This window comes from Planococcus citri, chromosome 3, assembly GCF_950023065.1.
Source record: "Planococcus citri chromosome 3, ihPlaCitr1.1, whole genome shotgun sequence".
NCBI classification, from domain to species: Eukaryota; Metazoa; Arthropoda; class Insecta; order Hemiptera; family Pseudococcidae; genus Planococcus; species Planococcus citri.
The window spans coordinates 18517188-18535992 of NC_088679.1; the positions used below are offsets into that span (position 1 = coordinate 18517188).

Here is an 18805-nt window from a genome sequence, read left to right on the forward strand (position 1 = left end):
AGGAGTTAACTTGTCCATGTGAATTGAAACGACCCGATTAAACGCGCCATAAAGTGTACCGCAGCCGCAGCTTTCTTACAGTTTAAACCTCTTTATTGGTATTTGACGCGCGTTAAAACTTTAAACGAAAATTTCCAAGTGTAAAATTTTAATCGTCGTCGTAACTGTTTTCAAATTTATGCAACGATAAACCGGCAGCTTCGAAGTCTGCCACAGCAACACCAGCTAGCTACCGTACAACATTAGTCCTTAAAGTCGCGAATCTCTTACTCGTATTATGGCGTTTTCCAGCAGCAGTTTACAATTCTTCTCCATCTCTGACATGTACTCGTACCTACCGTAGCTGTTGTAGTGGTATTTTCGTACATTGTACACGATGCAAGCACACGAGCGACGATGCGGTTATTCTACTGATTTAACGCTTGTCTGAGTTTCGCAGAATGAGTTGCCACCAGCACTTTCGCATCGTCTACATTCGACTGAAGAGGTGTACCGAGTGTGTAGAAGAGAGTATACGAGACGACAGCGTAAAAGGAAATTGCCCTAGAACCCTTTTTATTCTTTTTTTTTTTTTTTTAGTTTTTTTTCGGGCTTGTGTTCTTCCCCTCGGTATTTAGGTTTAAATGTTGGGCTGGGTTGAGTCGTTTTTCTGCGCAATCGAGTCGATGGTGCGGATTAGCTGGTGTTATAATAACTAATTTTTTGACGAGTTTGCTCCTAATTGAATTTTATCGAAGATGTGTTTTTTTTGGAGGGCTGTGAAATTAAATTTATGGAAGGGTCTAGTACAAGGAAGGTGAAGAAGTGATATTTCGCTTCTGTTTGAGTGGATACGATTTTGATCTCAGTTACGAACTGCGGAATTTAATCAGGGTTTGGTGAGAGAAAACTGTTACCTATCAAAATTGCAGAAAAATACCTAATTTTAAACTACAAAGTCACATGGAATAATTTTGGGGAAAAGTTTTCAATTTGTCGACCATTTCGACAAAAAAAAATGTCCAAAATAATGACGTTTAAAATGAATCTTGAGGGTTGAAAGATCAGATTTTTGAAAAAAAAAAAACATTTTTTGAAATTTTGTCGAAATGGTCGATTTTGTCAGGCGGGGTCACATATTGCCAACTTCAAGTTCAATTTTTAGAACTTTTCAAAATGTTAAGCCTTACCCCCTCTCTGACGGTTCAGTTTCAATTTTTCAGGCAAATGGTCATCAGATCGAGACTCAGGGCCTCTTGAAACCTAGTTTTTGACACCGATATTGCATTTTTCAAAAATTATGGGCCCCAACTCCTGCCCAATGGGGTGCTTTGGAGAGCTTATTTCTGATTTTAGGGTGAAACCATGTTCAGAATCAGAATCAGAGTGATCGAAATCGTATAGCTTGATTATTCAGATCACTTTTTTCGATGATTTGGAATTTTTTCGTACCCCTTGCCCCCTCCAAAAATCCTCTATGGATCAATTTTTCGAAAATACTCAAAGAATGCAAAAAATAATGAAGGTTCTAAAAGTATATTCGTGGAGGTATAATTCCATGGTACACTTTTCCCCCCAAATTCAGGGTGTCTACAGGGTAGTGAAAGTAGAGAAAAGGTAGTGATTTTGAAGGTCGGTGGTGAAAGTAATGAAAAAGTATTGATTTTCAGCAGTTTTGCTTAAAAGGAAGTGAAAAATGAAAAAAAGTAGAAAATTCTATTTTCCAATTTCCACACATACTTAAAAAATATTTCGTAGGAAAGGAAGGCCTCTTTAATCGACTTTGTTAGAATTTGAATTACATATTTTTGAGAGCTTTTGCCCTCGCAATAGAAACTTAGTTCAAATTCAAGAAATGTTCAAAGTTTGAATCAGGAAAATAAACTCTTCTCTGCATAATGAAACTTCATTTTTTTTTTCTTCTCAAAATATGAATTTTTGAAAGCTTTTAGCCTTGCTTCACTCGTGCTCGTTTGCTTTTCTGTTTCAAGTTTGATTTTTTTTTAAAATCAGCATTCAAATTTCAAATTTTGAAGCGAAAGTAATAAAGTTCTTCATTTATTACTCAAGAAAACGTAGTTTTTATAATACCTCTCGAAATACTAACTTTCGAGAGCTTTTACCCTCGCTTCGTTCAGACTCGTTTGCTTTTTTCTTCAATTTTAAATTTTTCAAAAGAAATAATGATTTTCGAATTTTAAAATTTTATAGAAAAATAATTAATTTAACCCACATAAAAATATCGTTTTTTTATACCTCTTAAAAAATTCCACATTTGAAAGAGAAGTGAAAATTTGCATACGTTATATGACCTTTCAGGTGATCTCGTCATTTTATTCCGAAGAATTGGAAATTTTTTTTCACAAAAATCTTTTGAATTTTGCATTAAATTGTACATACAGGCATCTAAATTGGTCCTTTTTATAAGGAACTTGTCCTTTTTTTCAATCATGGTCCTTAAAAGTCCTTTTTTCTCAGAAATTCTTTTTTTGGTCCTTATTTTTATCGAAAAAAATTATAAAAAAGAGAAAAAATTGCGTGTAAGTTGACAAAATTGCAGTAAAATTGTGATTTTTTTATTTTATCAATTTTTTTCTATTTTCATAATCTAATCGGAATTGATAGTGAAAATTTGAAAAATATATTTTCAACGTTGAATACGTCTGAACCCTTTTTTTTTACCAATTATAGACTGATGAATTTTCAAAAACTTTCGCCCTCGCTTCGCACGTGCATCATTTATTTATTTTTTAGGTTATTTTAAGTACTTGAAAGTGAGATTTTTGACTCAACTTTCAGAATTATCAAAGATGGTCAAAAAAGTGGTTTTTATCATAAAAATAAGGTTATTTTACATCTCGAATCCCACTCCACGTTTTCCAAAGCTTCTGCCTCGCTTCACTCAGGTCAATTTTATTTTCTATTCTAGAATTTTTTCTGAAAAATAATTGTTCCAATTTGAAAAAAATGTCTCAGCTGAGAAAAATGAATTTTTTACATAGGTACCTACGTTAAAAGTGATCTTGGATAGTTTTTTAAATTATAAACATTCAAAAGCTTTTGCCCTCGCTTGGCTTGGGCCAATGGTTTTCTTTTCTACAATTATTAAAAAATTACTGATTGAATTTAAATTATGAAAAATAATGCTATTCAAGTTTTCGATTATTGAATTTTTGAAAACTTTCTCCTTCACTTTATTGGGACCAATTTCATTTTCTTGTTTAAAACCGAAATCTACAAAAAATTATGTACTTACTGTTTGAATTCTAAACGTGCCGAGGCCAGAGAATCAACTTTTGAATCAAAAATGAAAGTAGTGTTGAGTTATTTATTTTTTGAGTTGGTATAAATTTTGGAAAACTTTTGCCCTTTCGGTGTCTGTGGTTGCTTTGAAATTAACAAATGTCACGCCAGGGTTCAAACGTGACGTCCTCTGAATAACACAAAAAAAGTTGGAGAAAACATGTGGGTATGGGGAGTAAAATTGTGTAGAAATGTTTTTTAATGATTTTTTTTCAATTTTATATAGCAAATAAAATAATTGTGTTGATATTGGGTCAAAACACCTAGAAATTGATAATATTAAGGTCCTTTTTTAGTCCTTTTTTTGGTGAAAAATGGTCCTTCAATTCTTTTTTTTTTTCAAAACTTAATTGTGATGCCTGTACATATGTACATATTCTAAAAATTTGTCATGATGAAAAAAGTTTTTTGTTTTCCCAATTTCATTACGTCTCCTGAAAGAAAAATATGTAAAATCAAACACTGAATTAATAAAGTTATATTTTAGACATCCGTTAGCTTGATAAAAATCTATGAGATGTTTAAAAACATTAGAAAAACGAAAAATTTGAATGTAAAATTTTACCTCCCCCTCCGCCCCCTTGAAAAAACCTCAAGTACTTGAAAAACGTCCTGCTGAAGTCTTGATAGACACCCTGCAAAAAAAGAAGGAAAAGCTCGATTCGTGTGTGAATGGGGGGGGGGGGGTTAAAATATTTTGAGAGGTGGTGTTTTCTTTTTGAAAGGTAGTGAAAAAGTAGGGATGTTCGTTCATCAAATTCCTGTAGACATCCTAAAATTGCCATCTGGTCAAAATGCCCCCTTCAATTTTGGTCAAATTTTGAAGAAAAAAAAATGAAAATCATGTGACGTATGGTTTATTGTGTTTTCGCTTTTCGATAGCGCTGATTTCGAATTTCAACTCATTTTTTCGAATCAAGTTCCCAAAGACCAGCAATACCTCAGCCCCAAATTTCAAAAAATTGTGAAATTTTTGTGATCTATAATTTATTGGGGTTTCTGAGGTCCTGATCTCAAACTTCTACTTACTTTTTTGGATTCGAGTCCCCTCCCTCCTTAAGCCCTACATTAAGCCCCAAATTGAAAAAAATGAAAATTTGTGTGACCCATGGTTTGTATGGTTTTCCAAATTGCTGATTTCGAATTTTGACTTATTTTTTTTGTACAAGTCCTCTAAGCCTCACAGTAGGGCCCTAGGGCCCAAATTTTGAAAAAAAATCGAAAATTCGTGTGACCTATGGTTTGTATGGTTTTCCAAAGTATTGATTTCGAATTTCGACTTACTTTTTGCGTACAGTTCCTCTACGTCTCATAATAAGGCCCAAATTTAAAAAAAAAACGAAAATTCGTGTGACCTATGGTTTGTATGGTTTTCTAATGTGCTGATTTCAAATTTCTACTTGGTTTTTTGATAACAGCTCCCCATGGACCCTTCTATGAGACTACAACTCACATGAAATTGAAAAAGTCGCGATGCATTCTCATGATACCCTTATAATGTTCTAATTCTTCATTTTTAAGTATTTATATAAAATAGAAATATTTTATTCGATTCATGAAGATGAGAAAAGTAAACATAAAATAATAATTTGAAACCATTTCCAAATTTCTGTGCTCTTTCTTCATAAATCTTAATAATTTTTTAAAAAATTTTTGATTCCAGGACTACAAAAAACCATTAGAAGAAAGTTCACCGCCTATTTTAAGTCAGTCGAAGATCTCAAGGATATTTTACAAAGTACCGGAAATCCTGCAGTGTCATACGCTATTCAGGATCGCATTAGCCGAAGCGGTCAACAACTGGGATAGCGAGCATCGAATAGGAGACGTGTTCGTCGCATCGTTCAGCAAAGCCATCGTACTCGATATCTATAGCGAATTTATTAATAATTTTTCCGTGGCCATGGATCTCGCCCGATGCGAATCGAAGAAAAAAGCAGCCTTGGCTGAGTTCTTCAAGGTACGTAATACGTATCTACATACATAATACCAGTCAAAGAAAAGATTATTTATTCCAAATTTAATATATTTTGAATTTTTTTTTCTATATTTACTTTTTGTATCCATTGTTGTAGTCGAGACAAGTTTCGTCACCGGATAGACTTTCTATTTTCGGCTTGATGGTTAAACCAGTACAAAGATTTCCACAGTTTATTTTATTCTTACAAGTACGTAGATATTATGTATACTTACTAGATATATCTTACAGTACATATCGCGGTATTGCAACCGAACCGCGTAATGTAAATATTTACGACAAGATTAGGTATACATAGAAATACGTGTGCGAGAAGTGTACGCGGATACACAAACTTGAGAATGTGGTTGGTTTGCGATTCGCTTATTTCGTAGACTATACTTTACCTACAATGTGTTGTAATGTATACTTACAAAATATTGTATATCTATCTACCTAGTGTACCTTACCAACCTACCAACCTACCTATCTACCTGCAAAAGCGCCTTCTTGTGTACTATTTAATTGTAATCGTACACATAACCTAACCCCAAACATTGTATGTAGTATGTGTATACGCGATATTCGACTAAACAATATTGCGTATACTATATTTTATGTACGTTGAATCGAATGAATGAACGACCGAATGAACGGATGAAATCGTAAACCTTCATGTGGAAGTTTTACACCGCCAAGCCATTTGTGTATGTATAGAGCCTAAGAAATTCTTAATTAAGAGTTATTGCTCGGGTTAAATTTAAACAACCTGACGGAGTGATTTATCGAAACGTTTTGTATATAAGATTGGGAAAATTGCTTCGCTCGCTGCAGTACAAGTGTATCGTACGTAGTTACGTACCAATATCGCTGGTTGGTATATTCGAGCCGCAGGATATGCGGGGCGTAATGGCATTTTCTCTAAGTGGAAATTCATCGAATGGTCGAGGTGAGAGGTTGATTGTGATTTGTGGTGATTTGAATAATTGCGAGCTTAATAACAGAGACGATGTTGTGTCGGCGGCGTGAATTTTAAACAGAATGGCAATTTTGGGGTGGATTTGATTGATTTGTAGCGACGAGTGACGATAGGTCAACGAATCGAGTTTGGGCGGAATTTTGAGGATAGACGTGTTTTAGAATGGAGGAAGGGGAAAGTTTGTGAGTTGGTTAAATATAGGAGTAATTTTGTGGGTTGTTGAATTGAGCTGTTTGGAGGAGAATTTCGTTATTGTGTCTTATGAAATAGGAACAGAAGGAAAAAAAGAGAGGAAATTATTTTTCCAGCCAAAATTATTTGAGCGAATGAAAACTGGAAGATTTTTTTTAATGTGGAAATTTATCGATATTTTGACGAGTTTGTAAAAAAATTAAAATCAAAGAGAAGTCCAATTTTTTGAAATTTTTGAAAAATCATCTTTTGTGAGCCCTTTATGATCCTCCAAAATTTTTTTGCGATTTTTGGGTTTTCAAATAAGTTTTCTATCTTTCATAAAGTATTGGTAGGTACTTTTTCTTTTTGAGTTTCAGTCAATTAAATTGGGTATATGGTTGAGTTGAAAAATCGAAAATGATGAGAAGAAAAATAGAAAAATTTGTTTTCTAAGCAATTCAGTTTTAGAAATTCCATTTACACAAATCGACAAGGAAAATATTTTAGGTAAGGTGTTGAAAAAGAGCTTTAGAGAAAGGAGGGGGAGGGAGAAATAAGCATCGTCTCCATCCTTACAGAAAATTTGTCTGTTGAGGTAGTCATCTAATGACCTATGAATCTATTTTACTAATTTTTCTTGTCATTGTGTTTATAGAAAAATTTGTAAATTTAGTGAAAATTCGTTCAAATAAATATTTTTTGAACCTGTAGAAATCAAAGAATGCACTGAACTTGGGGAAAAAATGTATTATTCGAGCACCTGTATCAGGCAATTTCTGGAAAGAATATTCCAAAAAAAATTTCCAGGCTTCAAATACTTGTGATGTTTTTGTTCTAAATGATAAAATTTTCTCAAAAATTCATTTTGCTGAAAAGAAGAAGAAAATTTATTAAAAAATCATCCTTCATTAAGACACTTCTTGCGTTGAATATTGAAATTATACTCGTTGTTGAAAAATTGAACCAATTTTCGGTTAAAACTTGAAAAGAAAAAGGATTCAAAAATTTAAAAAAAGAAGTAGAAATTGAAAATTGATGAATCAGGAAATTGGAAACTCTTTTAGTGTAATGTTTTTGAGCTCTAATAAACTTGATAAAATTTCAACCCCTCCCCCTCCCTATCCCCAAAAAATAGAACTTGAAAAAAAACCGAAAAATTAAAAAAAGAAGTAGAAATTGAAAATTGATGAATCAGGAAATTGAAAATTCTTTTAGTGTAATGTTTTTGAGCTCTGATGGATTTGATAACATTTTAATCCCCTTCCCCCTCTAAAAAAAAAAAAACAGAAAAATTCAAAAAAGAAGTAGAAATTTGAAAACGTTATAAATCAGAAAATTGAAAATTTTTTCAGTGTAATGTTTTTGAGCTCTGACGAATTTGATAACGTTTTAACCCCTTCCTTCCAAAAAAATCCCCCCTAAAAATAGAACTTGAAAAAAAAAACACAGAAAAATTCAACAAGAAGGAAAAATTAAAAACGGATGAAAAATTGAAAATTCTTCCAGTGTAATATTTTTTGAGCTCTGATGAATTTGATAGAATTCCAACCCCTCCTCACTCCCTCCCTCCCTCCCTCCCTCCTTCCCTCCTTCCCTCCAAAAAAAGAATTCGAAAAAAAAAATCAGAACAATTCAAAAAAGAAGTAGTAATTTTGATGAATCAGAAAATTTTTCAGTGTTATGTTTTTGAGCTCTGATGAATTTGATAGAATTCTAACCCCTCCTCCCTCCCTCCCTCCCTCCAAAAAAGAATTCGAAAAGAACTCAGAACAATTCAAAAAAGAAGTACTTAGTAATTTTGATGAATCAGAAAATTTGTTCATTGTTATGTTTTTGAGCTCTGATGAATTTAATATCATTTTAACCCCCCCCCCCCTCAAAAAAAATCTCCCCAAAAAAATAGAACTTGGAAATAAAACACAAAAAAATTCACAAAAGAAGTAAAAATTGAAAATTCTTTCAATGTAATACTTTTTGAGCTCTGATGGATTTGATAGAATTTTAACCCCCTTCCCTCCCCCTTCCCCTCCTAAAAAAAGAATTTGAAAAAAAAAACAGAACAATTCAAAAAAGAAATAGATACTTAGAACTTGAAAATTGATGAATAAGAAAATCGAATGAAAATTTTTTCAGTGTAATGTTTTTGAGCTTTGATGAATTTGATAAAATGTTACCCCTCCCTCCAATAAAAATCCCTCCAAAAAAATAGAACATGAAAAAAAACACAGAAAAATTCAAAAAAGAAGTAAAAATTGAAAATGGATGAAAAATTAAAAATTCTTTTAGTGAAATATTTTTTGAGCTCTGATAAATTTGATAGAATTTTGAACCTCTCGCCCCCCCCCCCCCTAAAAATGATAGGAATTTGAAAAAAACAGAATAATTAATTCAAAAAAGAAGTAGAAATTGAAAATTGATAAATCAGAAAATTGAAAAATTTTTCATTGTAAGTAATTAATGTTTTTAAGTTCTGATAAATTTGATAAAATTTCACCCCCCTCCCCCTCCTCCCACAAAAAAAATAGAATTATAAAAAAACAGTAAAAATAATACTCTCTTCCCGCCGTGTTTGTATAAATTGCCAAAAAAGTCCTGTTTTTTGCCAAAAATTGCTAAAAATTGTCTTTCGTTTGTAAAAAATTTCAAATATCAAACTTTTTTCGCCCAAGAATTCTCCGAATGTCTCGCGTTGTAGTCAAGTATTGCCAAAAGCCTTGGATTTTTCGCCAAAATTGTCAAAGTCTTACTTTATTTTGTTAGCTTTTTTCAAAAAATCTTTTTTTAACTAAAAAATTTCAACGTTTTTTGCCAACATAGAAATGTCAAAACGTGCACAAAAAGACTTTTTTTTTTTTGGTGAAAAGTATCATTTTTGCCAAAAGTTTACCGAAAATTATTACAGTTGTTTTGCAAAGTTCCAAAAAATTTTATTTTTTTACTTAAAAATTGCTCCAAAGTTGCCAAACAAAGTTCTGCTTTTTGTTAAAATTTGTCAGCGTCTCGATTTTTTGGCGGAAGTTATCAAAAATTCTCACTTTTATTTCTGCGTTATTACCAAAAAGTTACAAAATAGCCTCACTTTTCTAATTCAGAAATTTGGAAAATGCATCATTTTTTTGCGAGTGTAACTTTTTTGGCTAATTTGTGGTTACAATTTTGAACTTTTTTTTTGAAAAAAAAATTAAGTGCAAGCCTTGTCTCAAAAAACAAAAAAAAATCGAAATAAATTCAAATAGAGAGGGAGGGGAGTAAACTGTCATTCTGAAAACGACAAGCTCGTCCAATTACTTTCTAATTTCTGAATTTTGATCGACGAAAAATGTTGAAAAAGTGATGTTTTGTTGATTTTTTTGTAAATGAAACGTTACTTGAGAAATTTGGTGTTCTGAAAGATGAACCATCGTCATCGATGCTAAATTTCAGGTACCTACTGGATTTAATTTTTTTTCAATTGGGAGCAAATTTTGAAAATTTAATCGGTGCCCTATGATGAAAATCTACTCCAACCGTGGCATGAAAACTCATGTTTACTCGTAAATTTGCCTCCTATTTTCAACCTTCCAAATTAAAGGCAGGTTTATGTCGCCTTAAAGCCTTCAGCGGATTAATAAATCCGCAGTTTTGGAAAAATTGCTCAAAAGTACCTTACGAGTAATATAAATCATACTAGCTACGAAATTATCTAAATGTTTTCAAATTATACCGATGTTTAAGTGAGGAGTTGAAGGAGGAAAAGCGTAATGGGCGAGAACGACACTGACGACAGGTTTAGAAAAAAGGCAAGATATGTTGGGAAATGTTAGTTGGCAAAAAAAAGAAAAAAAAAGGCGAAGACTTGCGTTAAAATATTATTAATAAAAGTGAAAACTCGTGTAATAAATTCAGCTATACGATGGATGGATGGTGTAGTGTGCAGAAAAATATACCCTAGAACTAGAAGAGAGACGACGACGACAACGACGCTGAGTTGGTGGAAAAAATGACGCGTCGGCGAGTCCGCTAAAAGAAGGAAAAAAGGGTCTGTGGTGTTAGTAAGGGTATCGAGGGGGTGGTCCACCTTATATATAAGACTATCTGTGTATGGTAAAACGACGATATATTCGTGTACACGGTTTTAATCTAATCGACTCGTATAATATCTCCTATATGTACGAGTATTATACACGTACGTAGAGAACAAGAAGGATATATATACGAAGATGGGTTGGTAGGTAGTGGTAAAAGTAAGTTTAATGGTATGGTACACACGGTACGATTATATTAAAAAGAGAAATCCTCGCTGCAGGATGAAGAAAGAAAAAAGGTTGTACGATCGAATGTTTTTTCGTCACATTACAGGACTTACTTCATCATACGGGACACGGTCACGAAGACAGAATGTCGTTGCAGTTGGCGCTCACGCAGCTAGAATCGTTGGCCGAACTTTTAAACGAACGTAAAAGGGAAGCAGAACAAGCTCAAGCTTTTAAAGAAATGTTACGAGCTATATCGGGGAAATTACCAGCACGTCCGGTCGCCGATAATAATCGTTGTTTAATTCGACAAGACGACGTGACTCAGCTAGTAAATAGCCTTCATTTTACTCCTCATCGTACTTACTCGTAGAAAGTCTCTTTGTTGGGTCTTTACCTCTTCAAAGGCTCAAACCGAAGAGAGAAAAACCTTCACGAGTTTTGGGTTAATTTTTGTGTTTTTTTTTGCACCCTGTATAGGAAATAAACCAAAACGGATTAATTAGTAAACACAAATCGAGAAGACTGTTGCTGCTAAATGATTTATTAGTATGCGTTTCCGTTAGTCGTAAAGATGATTCGAGTTCGTCTTCAGCCAATTCTCAACGTTTAACCATGAAATGGAACTGCCCGATAACCGATATCCAGGTGATGGATTGTTTTGATTGAGTGATACTACGTAGATTTACCATTTATTATTTGTGTAAAATACGTGACGATCATCGAAAGACGTGCATTTTCTTATTCACTCCTTCGGTTCGGTTTTTTCAGGTTATCGAGACGACCACGTCGCCGACATTTAATCGTTTACTAACGCCAAATGGAAGTCTTTCATCGAATAGCAGCAACGGAGATAGTTTATGCTTAGAGATGAGCAATTTAATGCACGATTACGAAGTTATCAGTAGGATATCGGATTTGGCTACTACGTTAAGAGGAAATTATCCAGTAAGTGGTTTTACGTACTATGAGAGTATTCTTTGGTTTACCTATCTATCTTTCTTATGCTACATTAATGTCGCGTGAAAGTTACTTTAATACTTATACCTCTTCTAGAGCTTCTTAGATATATTCTCATTCGTATTAGTATAAGTATTATATTTAAACAGTTGAATTAGTTTTTGGGTGAAAACTTCGGTTACCTACCTACGAATACGATAAAGAAGTATGGGTATCTATTCTGTTAACCTGCTTTTTCTCTTATTATTCTTTTATTCTTTTTGAATTGCTGTCTGTGGAACAGGGAACTTGTTAGTGAACTTTTTCCACTTTAGCGGAAGGTTATTGTAACTGAGAGATATTAACACGTGAGATGTTTTATTATCTGGATGCTGGAATTGACGTCATCGTACAAACTAAAGTGTACGAGTATAAACAACACGCAGATGACAGATATAAGTTTCGTAGCTAAATTACACGTGTACTCTGTACTGAGGAGTTTTACCCCCCCCCCTTTTTCTTCGGCTCTTCTACGGCTTCGTGGTGCAATCTTCCTGACTCGAAGTGTTTAGAATACTAAAGAATATACGAGAAGTTGTTGTGAATTTTTTCCTCCGCCTTGTGAAATTCTTTGTTCGTGGGTTATTTTTTGTTGGTTTTGAAATTCATCGGGTCGTTGGCCTTTTTTGACTCGAGGTATAAACAGGGATAGAGATAGAGGTGGCTGAAAGTAGGGGGCAGGGGGTGAGGGGAAATAATGGAGGTCTTGACTGATTTCACTGAAAATTCCCAAGAAATAAAAAAAAAAAAATACAGTGAATTGAAAATTTTAATCTGATAATTTTCAAATCAGTAACTCTGATCTTCGATTTTGAAATTTTTTTCCTTGCCAACTTAAAAATTGCTACATATTTTTCTAAATTTTTTATGCATTTTTTTTGAAAATTTTTCACACCAAATGGAATTTTAGAGGTCAGATTACTCTTTTTTTTTACTCTATAGTTTGGTCCCTTGAAACAAATTTTACTAATTTTTAGTTTTTTGTTGTTTTTTTTTGTCAAAAGTGTATTTTTTTAATTTTATTAACCCAAAATTGAAAAATGCAAAAGGTCTTGTGAAAAATATCGATTTTTACTCCATGAATTGAAAACAAAATCATTTTTTTGGGATTTTCATTGCAAGTCTTGATTATTTTCTTGAGTGAAAATTTAAAATTTGACCACCATCCTTCCATAAAACATGATTTTTGAAAGCATATCTGCTCAAATTCAAGAAAAGTACAAATTTAATAAGTATGTTTTAAAGAAAGTTATCAAGAAAAATATCAGCTAAAGCCGAAAAAAACTTGTGTATTTTGATAAAAAAAACGTCGAATTTGCTTTTAATTTCGACATTTCGAAAATCGTTTCCTAATTTCAAGGGCATTGGCACTTCTATATAATCTGGATTCCAAGGTGAATAGAGAACTAATTCAACTGTTGCGCTTGTTTCGAGGATTTGATTGCTTCTTTTTCTGAAATAATTTCAAAATCGTGTGGTTTTGTGTTGACATGTTTTTTTTGGTTTTTTTTTTTAGTTGAATTAATGATATTATTATTGGTTAAAATCGAAAACATATCTCTATCTATTTTTGGAAAATTTACTAAGTATTGTTATTTGTATTCAAATCTGGAAACATAGAGAATGAAAACAATATGTAAATCAAATCGATGTCAAAACTTTCAATAAACTCGTTGAATAAATTGAGAAAACTTGCAACTGTACGTAATATATTTCCGCTTACATTTTTATAAATTTTTACTTCGGATATTGATTCATTTTGCATTTCTACATTCGTCTTGTTTTCTAATATTTTTATTTTTTTTCTATCGTGCTCGCGTATTTAAAAATTGAATTTCAACTCGAAGTTTTGTTTAATTAAAATGAAAATAGTTTCGAATGCGTAATAAACTGTCGAAGAAATTTTGCGACCCTTGCAAAAGTTCCATTCTATATATTTAAAATACGACGACGAGTATCCTGAAAGTGCTGCTTTGTTCGTATTTTGAAATTTCTCCAGTGGGAATTAAAAAGTGGATGAAAATCGAACGCTGCAAATTTATTAGAAAATTAAAAATTTTTGTGCGTATTTGTATTGATTTTTTTTTAGTGTTTTTTTCTCTCTCTTTATGGAGTGGGATAGTTGAACAAATATAATAAAGTTTCTGAAAAGAGGAAGGGGTGGAGGTGAACTTGTGTGACATAAATTTTGAACTTGAATTATTTTCAATTATTGATTTAGTTAAAAATCAAGGGCATGGAAAATTTTTAAAATTTGAAATTTGAAATGCTCGGATTAATGAAGTAAAATTATTTAAAATGATGGATTGATAGATTGAAATTGAAGGAGAATTATCAACAAAAAATAATATTCTTTTCAATTTTATAGAATATTTGAATTTTAATTGCCTAAAAATTCGATGAAAAATAATGCAATGTAGTCGAAAACAGAAAAAGAATCAAAATAATATTGAAATAATTAAAAATGACCCAAAATTTAATTAGAATTTATTTCAAAACTTGTTTCTAAAATTCAGGACGAATATTGCTTCAACTGGCGAGAAAAATGGTTAAAATTGGAATTACAATTAATAAAACGTTACCTATCGAAAGAGGGGAAAAATTGAAAAATTGAATACTCAAGATATCATAAGAATAATTTAGGATGCTAAATAACTGATTCAATTTACGTAACCGAATCTTAACTTGGATTTTTGAATCATTTGTCGTTTTTTTTTTTTTTTTTTTTTTTATTGTCTGAAACTTGCTTAAAGGTGGGTAGAGGCACTTTCAAAAATAATTGTAACGCCTGTCAAAATTTCGAATCATCGTTCATTTCTGACATTTTTTTTTTTGGTTTCCATTTTAATGATTTTAAAGTACTGTACCTATATTTTCAAGTTAAAAATGAATAAAAACCACCCTTTAAACTTCTAAAAAGTGAAAAGGGACGAAAAATTTGAAAAAAACTGCATCGTGGAAAATTTGCTGTCTTTGAGTAGATCTGACACGTATTTTTGGGATGCCGAATGCAAATTTATTGAGGTTTTTCTCTTTGTTCGTTTTTTTTGAGGGTCAGAAAAGTTGATGCTAATCAATTAATAATAATAAAAATTTTTAAATCGAAATTTGATCTGTGAAATAACTAAGTTTTTTCAAGGGGAAAATAAAACAAAATTTTCGAAACAAGTGTAGAAATTTCAGGCAATTTCCTGGAATTTCTGTGTATTATGCGGTTATTTTATGACATGAGGATAAAATTACTGCTTAAACGAAGCTGGAGTAGAAAACCTGAAAAAATTGGTCAAGAAGGGGAAAAGCTCTAGTTTTTGTATGTTTTTTGCAAATTTTTTTGAAGGAGAATAATTGCCTCCCCCGCCCCCTCTTCGGCTGTCACTAAATATGATTTAAAAAATTTTTTTCAAATCCATTTTCTGCGATTTTTGAATCCTTTGATACCAACTGCCACAAATAAAGATTTTTTTCACACCCTTGCTTTCAAATTCGAAACAAAAAAAAGTGCAAAAATGATCCTTTTTTATGTATTTTTTTCTTGAAAATAAATTGCCTTTTCAGCTATTTCACAAGAAAAATCTTGCTCTGTTGTCAAAATTTCAGAAATTTTCTCAATTTTTTCAATCATATGATTTTGAAGTTTTTTTTATATTTATTTTCCAGAATTTTTTTTCATTTTTTTTAGCTCTTTTTGAAAAAAAAAATGTTGATTCCACCTCCCCCTCTTCCCTTCTTGCCTCCAGATTAGAACATTTGAAAAAATTGCTGGCAAAGTCTTACTTTTTGCTTAAATTGATCAAAAGTTGTGGTTTGTTTCCAAATTCCATAATTGCAAAAAAAAAGTCATGCTGTTTTCCTTTTTTTCAACAGACTTTGAGATTTTCAGTTTTGTGTTTATTCTCTGCTCAAAAAAAAAAAAAAAAAAAGTGAAAAAAATCTGGTGTTCTTCAATAATGAAAACATTTTTGTCTTGAATCAATTTTCATTCGATCTTATTTCTTTTTCGTGCTTTCTATACTCCCCTCCCTTCCCCTCTCCTCCACTTAAAAAAATTAAAACTTTGATATTGTTATTTTCAATGATTTGAAAAAAAAATTAAATCATGATATCTTCATCATCAGCTGTCCTCTTTCTCGATCTCTTTTATCATTTCTAAGCAATTTTTATTTAATTTCATGATTTATTTTTTTTGGGGGGGGGGGAGAGATTTGATTATTTTAGTCATTCCACTCGAAAAAGAAAATTACGATCTGAGAAAAATGAAAAAACACCCCTCCCCCCTAATCGCCTCCCTTCTCGTTTTAAGTATCACCAAAAAATAGTGTGTGATGTTGTTAAATTTTAAATTGATTTTCCAAACGTATGCTCATTGCTTAGAGTTGCTTAGCTGCTTACAAAAATACAATAATCTATTAAATACCCCAAGTTGCGAAGAAAAGAGAAATTTACGCTACGATACGCCTTAATTTATTCAGGCATCTTTGTTTTCTCGATTGTTTCGCTACGAAGCTTTTTTTTTTTTTCTTCTAAATTATCGAACGTATTGTTTCCTTAACGAATGGTTTTTAAGTATTTGTATTTTATATTTTTCGTTTGTTTGTTTTTGAAAGCCTTTTTTTTTGTGGATTTGGTTTTGAATTGTTGTTTTATTGTTTGCTTATGCTCGAGTAATTTAAAAGAAAAAACAAAAAATTAATAAGCGGATAATTGGTTACGTTTGCATGAAAAAATGTTGTTTTTTTTTCGTTTCTCGAGTAAGTAGGTATGTCGTAGCTCGAGTTTGGTGATTAGAGATACGTCGAGAAATTGGTACGAGTAAAATTCAAGTTTAAGTAGTAAATTTATCGTACATGGATGGTTTTTGTTGGCATTTGTTGTAACGCTATGCTTGAATGATTATGCAAATGTTGTGTTGGAAGTGCTCAAAAAGGGAAAATTTGGGAGGGGGAATTTATCTGGTTGGCGGAGAGATGGAAAAGGAAAATGAATTGGCAAGAAAATTATCGAGTATGATTTCGATTCCATTTAGTACTAGTACTGCTGCTTTAAAATTCTATTCGCTTTATTTATTAATCTCCGGGGAGAATTTGCTCAGGTGTTTTGAGGTTTGCTAATACGGTATAGTAAATTGGTATAATTAGTTAATTGGTGGAAGAGTTTATTAAATGAGTGATGGACTACCTGCTGATTTTTCTTCTTTAAACGTGTCAAACGAGTATAATTTCGATCTAAGAGTACACCTTCGTAATAAATGGGCCGAGTACTAATAATACATATACCTAGTGAAAGATAAATAATGCATGCGAAAAATGTGGTATTTGAAAAGCTTGTTTAGAACATATTGGCTGCGCATTTTCTGTAGTCGTTGTTGTATTGTGTGTACGTAGGAATTAAACATGGAGAATACTAGAACGTTATTGAATTCTATACAGTGCGAAATACAAAGAAAAGGAGATCAGATGGCGTGGGTAGACGCCTGCTGTTTGCAAATATCGGTTAATCGTCAATTGCACACGTTTCAATTGGATTCGCCCCAAATTCGCAACGACTGGATTACCGGTGAGTGGATTTTGGACAGATGGATATTTTTTTCAGATGTTGAAAGTACCTGTATTTATACTTTGTATCTCTCTATATTTTTTTTTTAAAATGTATGATTTATGTGGTTGTAGAATTACGACTGGCTAGACTGGCCTTAGATCCGAATAACTCTCCGGCTTGGGAAGTACCAGAATTGGATCACAGACCATCGACCAAAATGCCGTTATTTGTCGGAGATCATTGTATAGCGTCGACGCCTCCAAAAACTGATGTAAGTACCTCGCCGGAAATTCGAATTTCGAAGGGTGGCCAGGATATACGATGATGATTATTTATCGGCGGTTTGTTCGATGATAGGTGGTTTGCGGTTGCTTCTATACGTCGTCGTGTGGTAAAACGTCGTATTTGTGGATCTGTACGATGGATAATTACTGCGGTAGCCATATAGCGGTGATGTCAGTAACAGGAGCGACGTATTTGAAACAAGTGACCACGTTAGATTTACCAGAGATCAGAGTTACCGCTTTAGAAGTCGTACGTGCTACGGATACCGTATGGATGGGAACCAGTTCCCAGAAGTGAGTTTATACCAGGGTATTTTGAAAGGGATCTGGGTGTTGAAATATGTATATTATTTATATCTATCTGACTACTGGTATATTAGGTATATGGTGTAGTTTTTCGAATGTTGATAGGTGTATTAGGATGTGGTTTTTTCCGGTGTAGGAGATGGGAAATTATGTAATGAGGAATGTGGCACTTTTAGTTTGGACATTGGGTTATATTTTGATGTGGTTTTTTGTAGATATTTCAAATTGGAAATTGAGAAGCTTATTGTGTGTGCGTAATTTTCATATTATGGCCTTATAGTGCAACTGTATGACGTCTAACTTGGTTATAATGGTCACAGCACCTTCGAAATGTCAGTTAGGCAAAATATCATGCGGATTAAGAAGGGCGAATCGATCCCCTCGCTGGGATTTTGAAATTAACCAGTGAAATAAGTTACTCCTTGTGGTCCAAAACTTCCTCAGTAAAATTTTCAGAACGCTAAATCACCCCTAACCTCTCCAACTGATGTGAATTTATTACCGTTTTTTTGCCAAAATTGTCAAAAAAAATTACTTTTTGTTGAAATTGTCGAAAAAAATTTCTTTTGTTTAAATTGTTCAAATTTTTCATTTTTTGTCAACATTTGTGATGAAAATCCTGATTTTTGTCCAAAATATCCGAGAAGAAATAAATTCTGCTTTTCATATCTTACTGAGTTCTTTTTTTTCAAAATTGGTGCCAAATAAAAGTCTTGTTTCCTGGCAAAGTTGCTTGAAAAGATTCTGTTTTCTTGCCAAAATTTTCAAAAAATGAGCTATTTTTGTGCCAAAATTTCTTTTGTCAAAATCGCTAGAAAGTCACATTTTTACTTAAATTGATCAAAAAGTCTTATTTTTTACAAATTTGTGAAAAAGTTTCAATTTCACTCAGATTCATCAACAAATTTTTCCCCAAAAAAGTCTCATTTTCTGACGATGCTAAAAATTTCTGTTTTCTTCAAAACATTCCAAAAAAGGGCCAATTTTTTGTCGGAATCGTCCAAAAGTCTCATTTCTGCGAATATTGAAAGAAAGTCTTCAGTTTTGCAAAATTGTC

At 32.4% G+C, this 18805-nt stretch overlaps 1 protein-coding gene across 5 annotated transcripts in view; it reads left to right on the top strand.

Annotated features, from left to right (window-relative positions):
* LOC135841368 (rho guanine nucleotide exchange factor 10-like) overlaps positions 1 to 18805 on the top strand; it is a 201234-nt gene that overhangs the window by 174399 nt on the left and 8030 nt on the right. For 4 of the 5 annotated variants that reach the window (XM_065358303.1, XM_065358305.1, XM_065358306.1 and 1 more), the window contains 8 exons: positions 4946 to 5242; positions 5358 to 5450; positions 10731 to 10955; positions 11105 to 11272; positions 11396 to 11572; positions 17005 to 17176; positions 17290 to 17429; positions 17516 to 17736. In XM_065358303.1, the coding sequence (XP_065214375.1) occupies positions 4946 to 5242; positions 5358 to 5450; positions 10731 to 10955; positions 11105 to 11272; positions 11396 to 11572; positions 17005 to 17176; positions 17290 to 17429; positions 17516 to 17736 (1493 nt within the window). The remainder of the gene's footprint in view (positions 1 to 4945; positions 5243 to 5357; positions 5451 to 10730; positions 10956 to 11104; positions 11273 to 11395; positions 11573 to 17004; positions 17177 to 17289; positions 17430 to 17515; positions 17737 to 18805) is intronic. The other variant, XM_065358304.1, reaches the window with a different exon arrangement.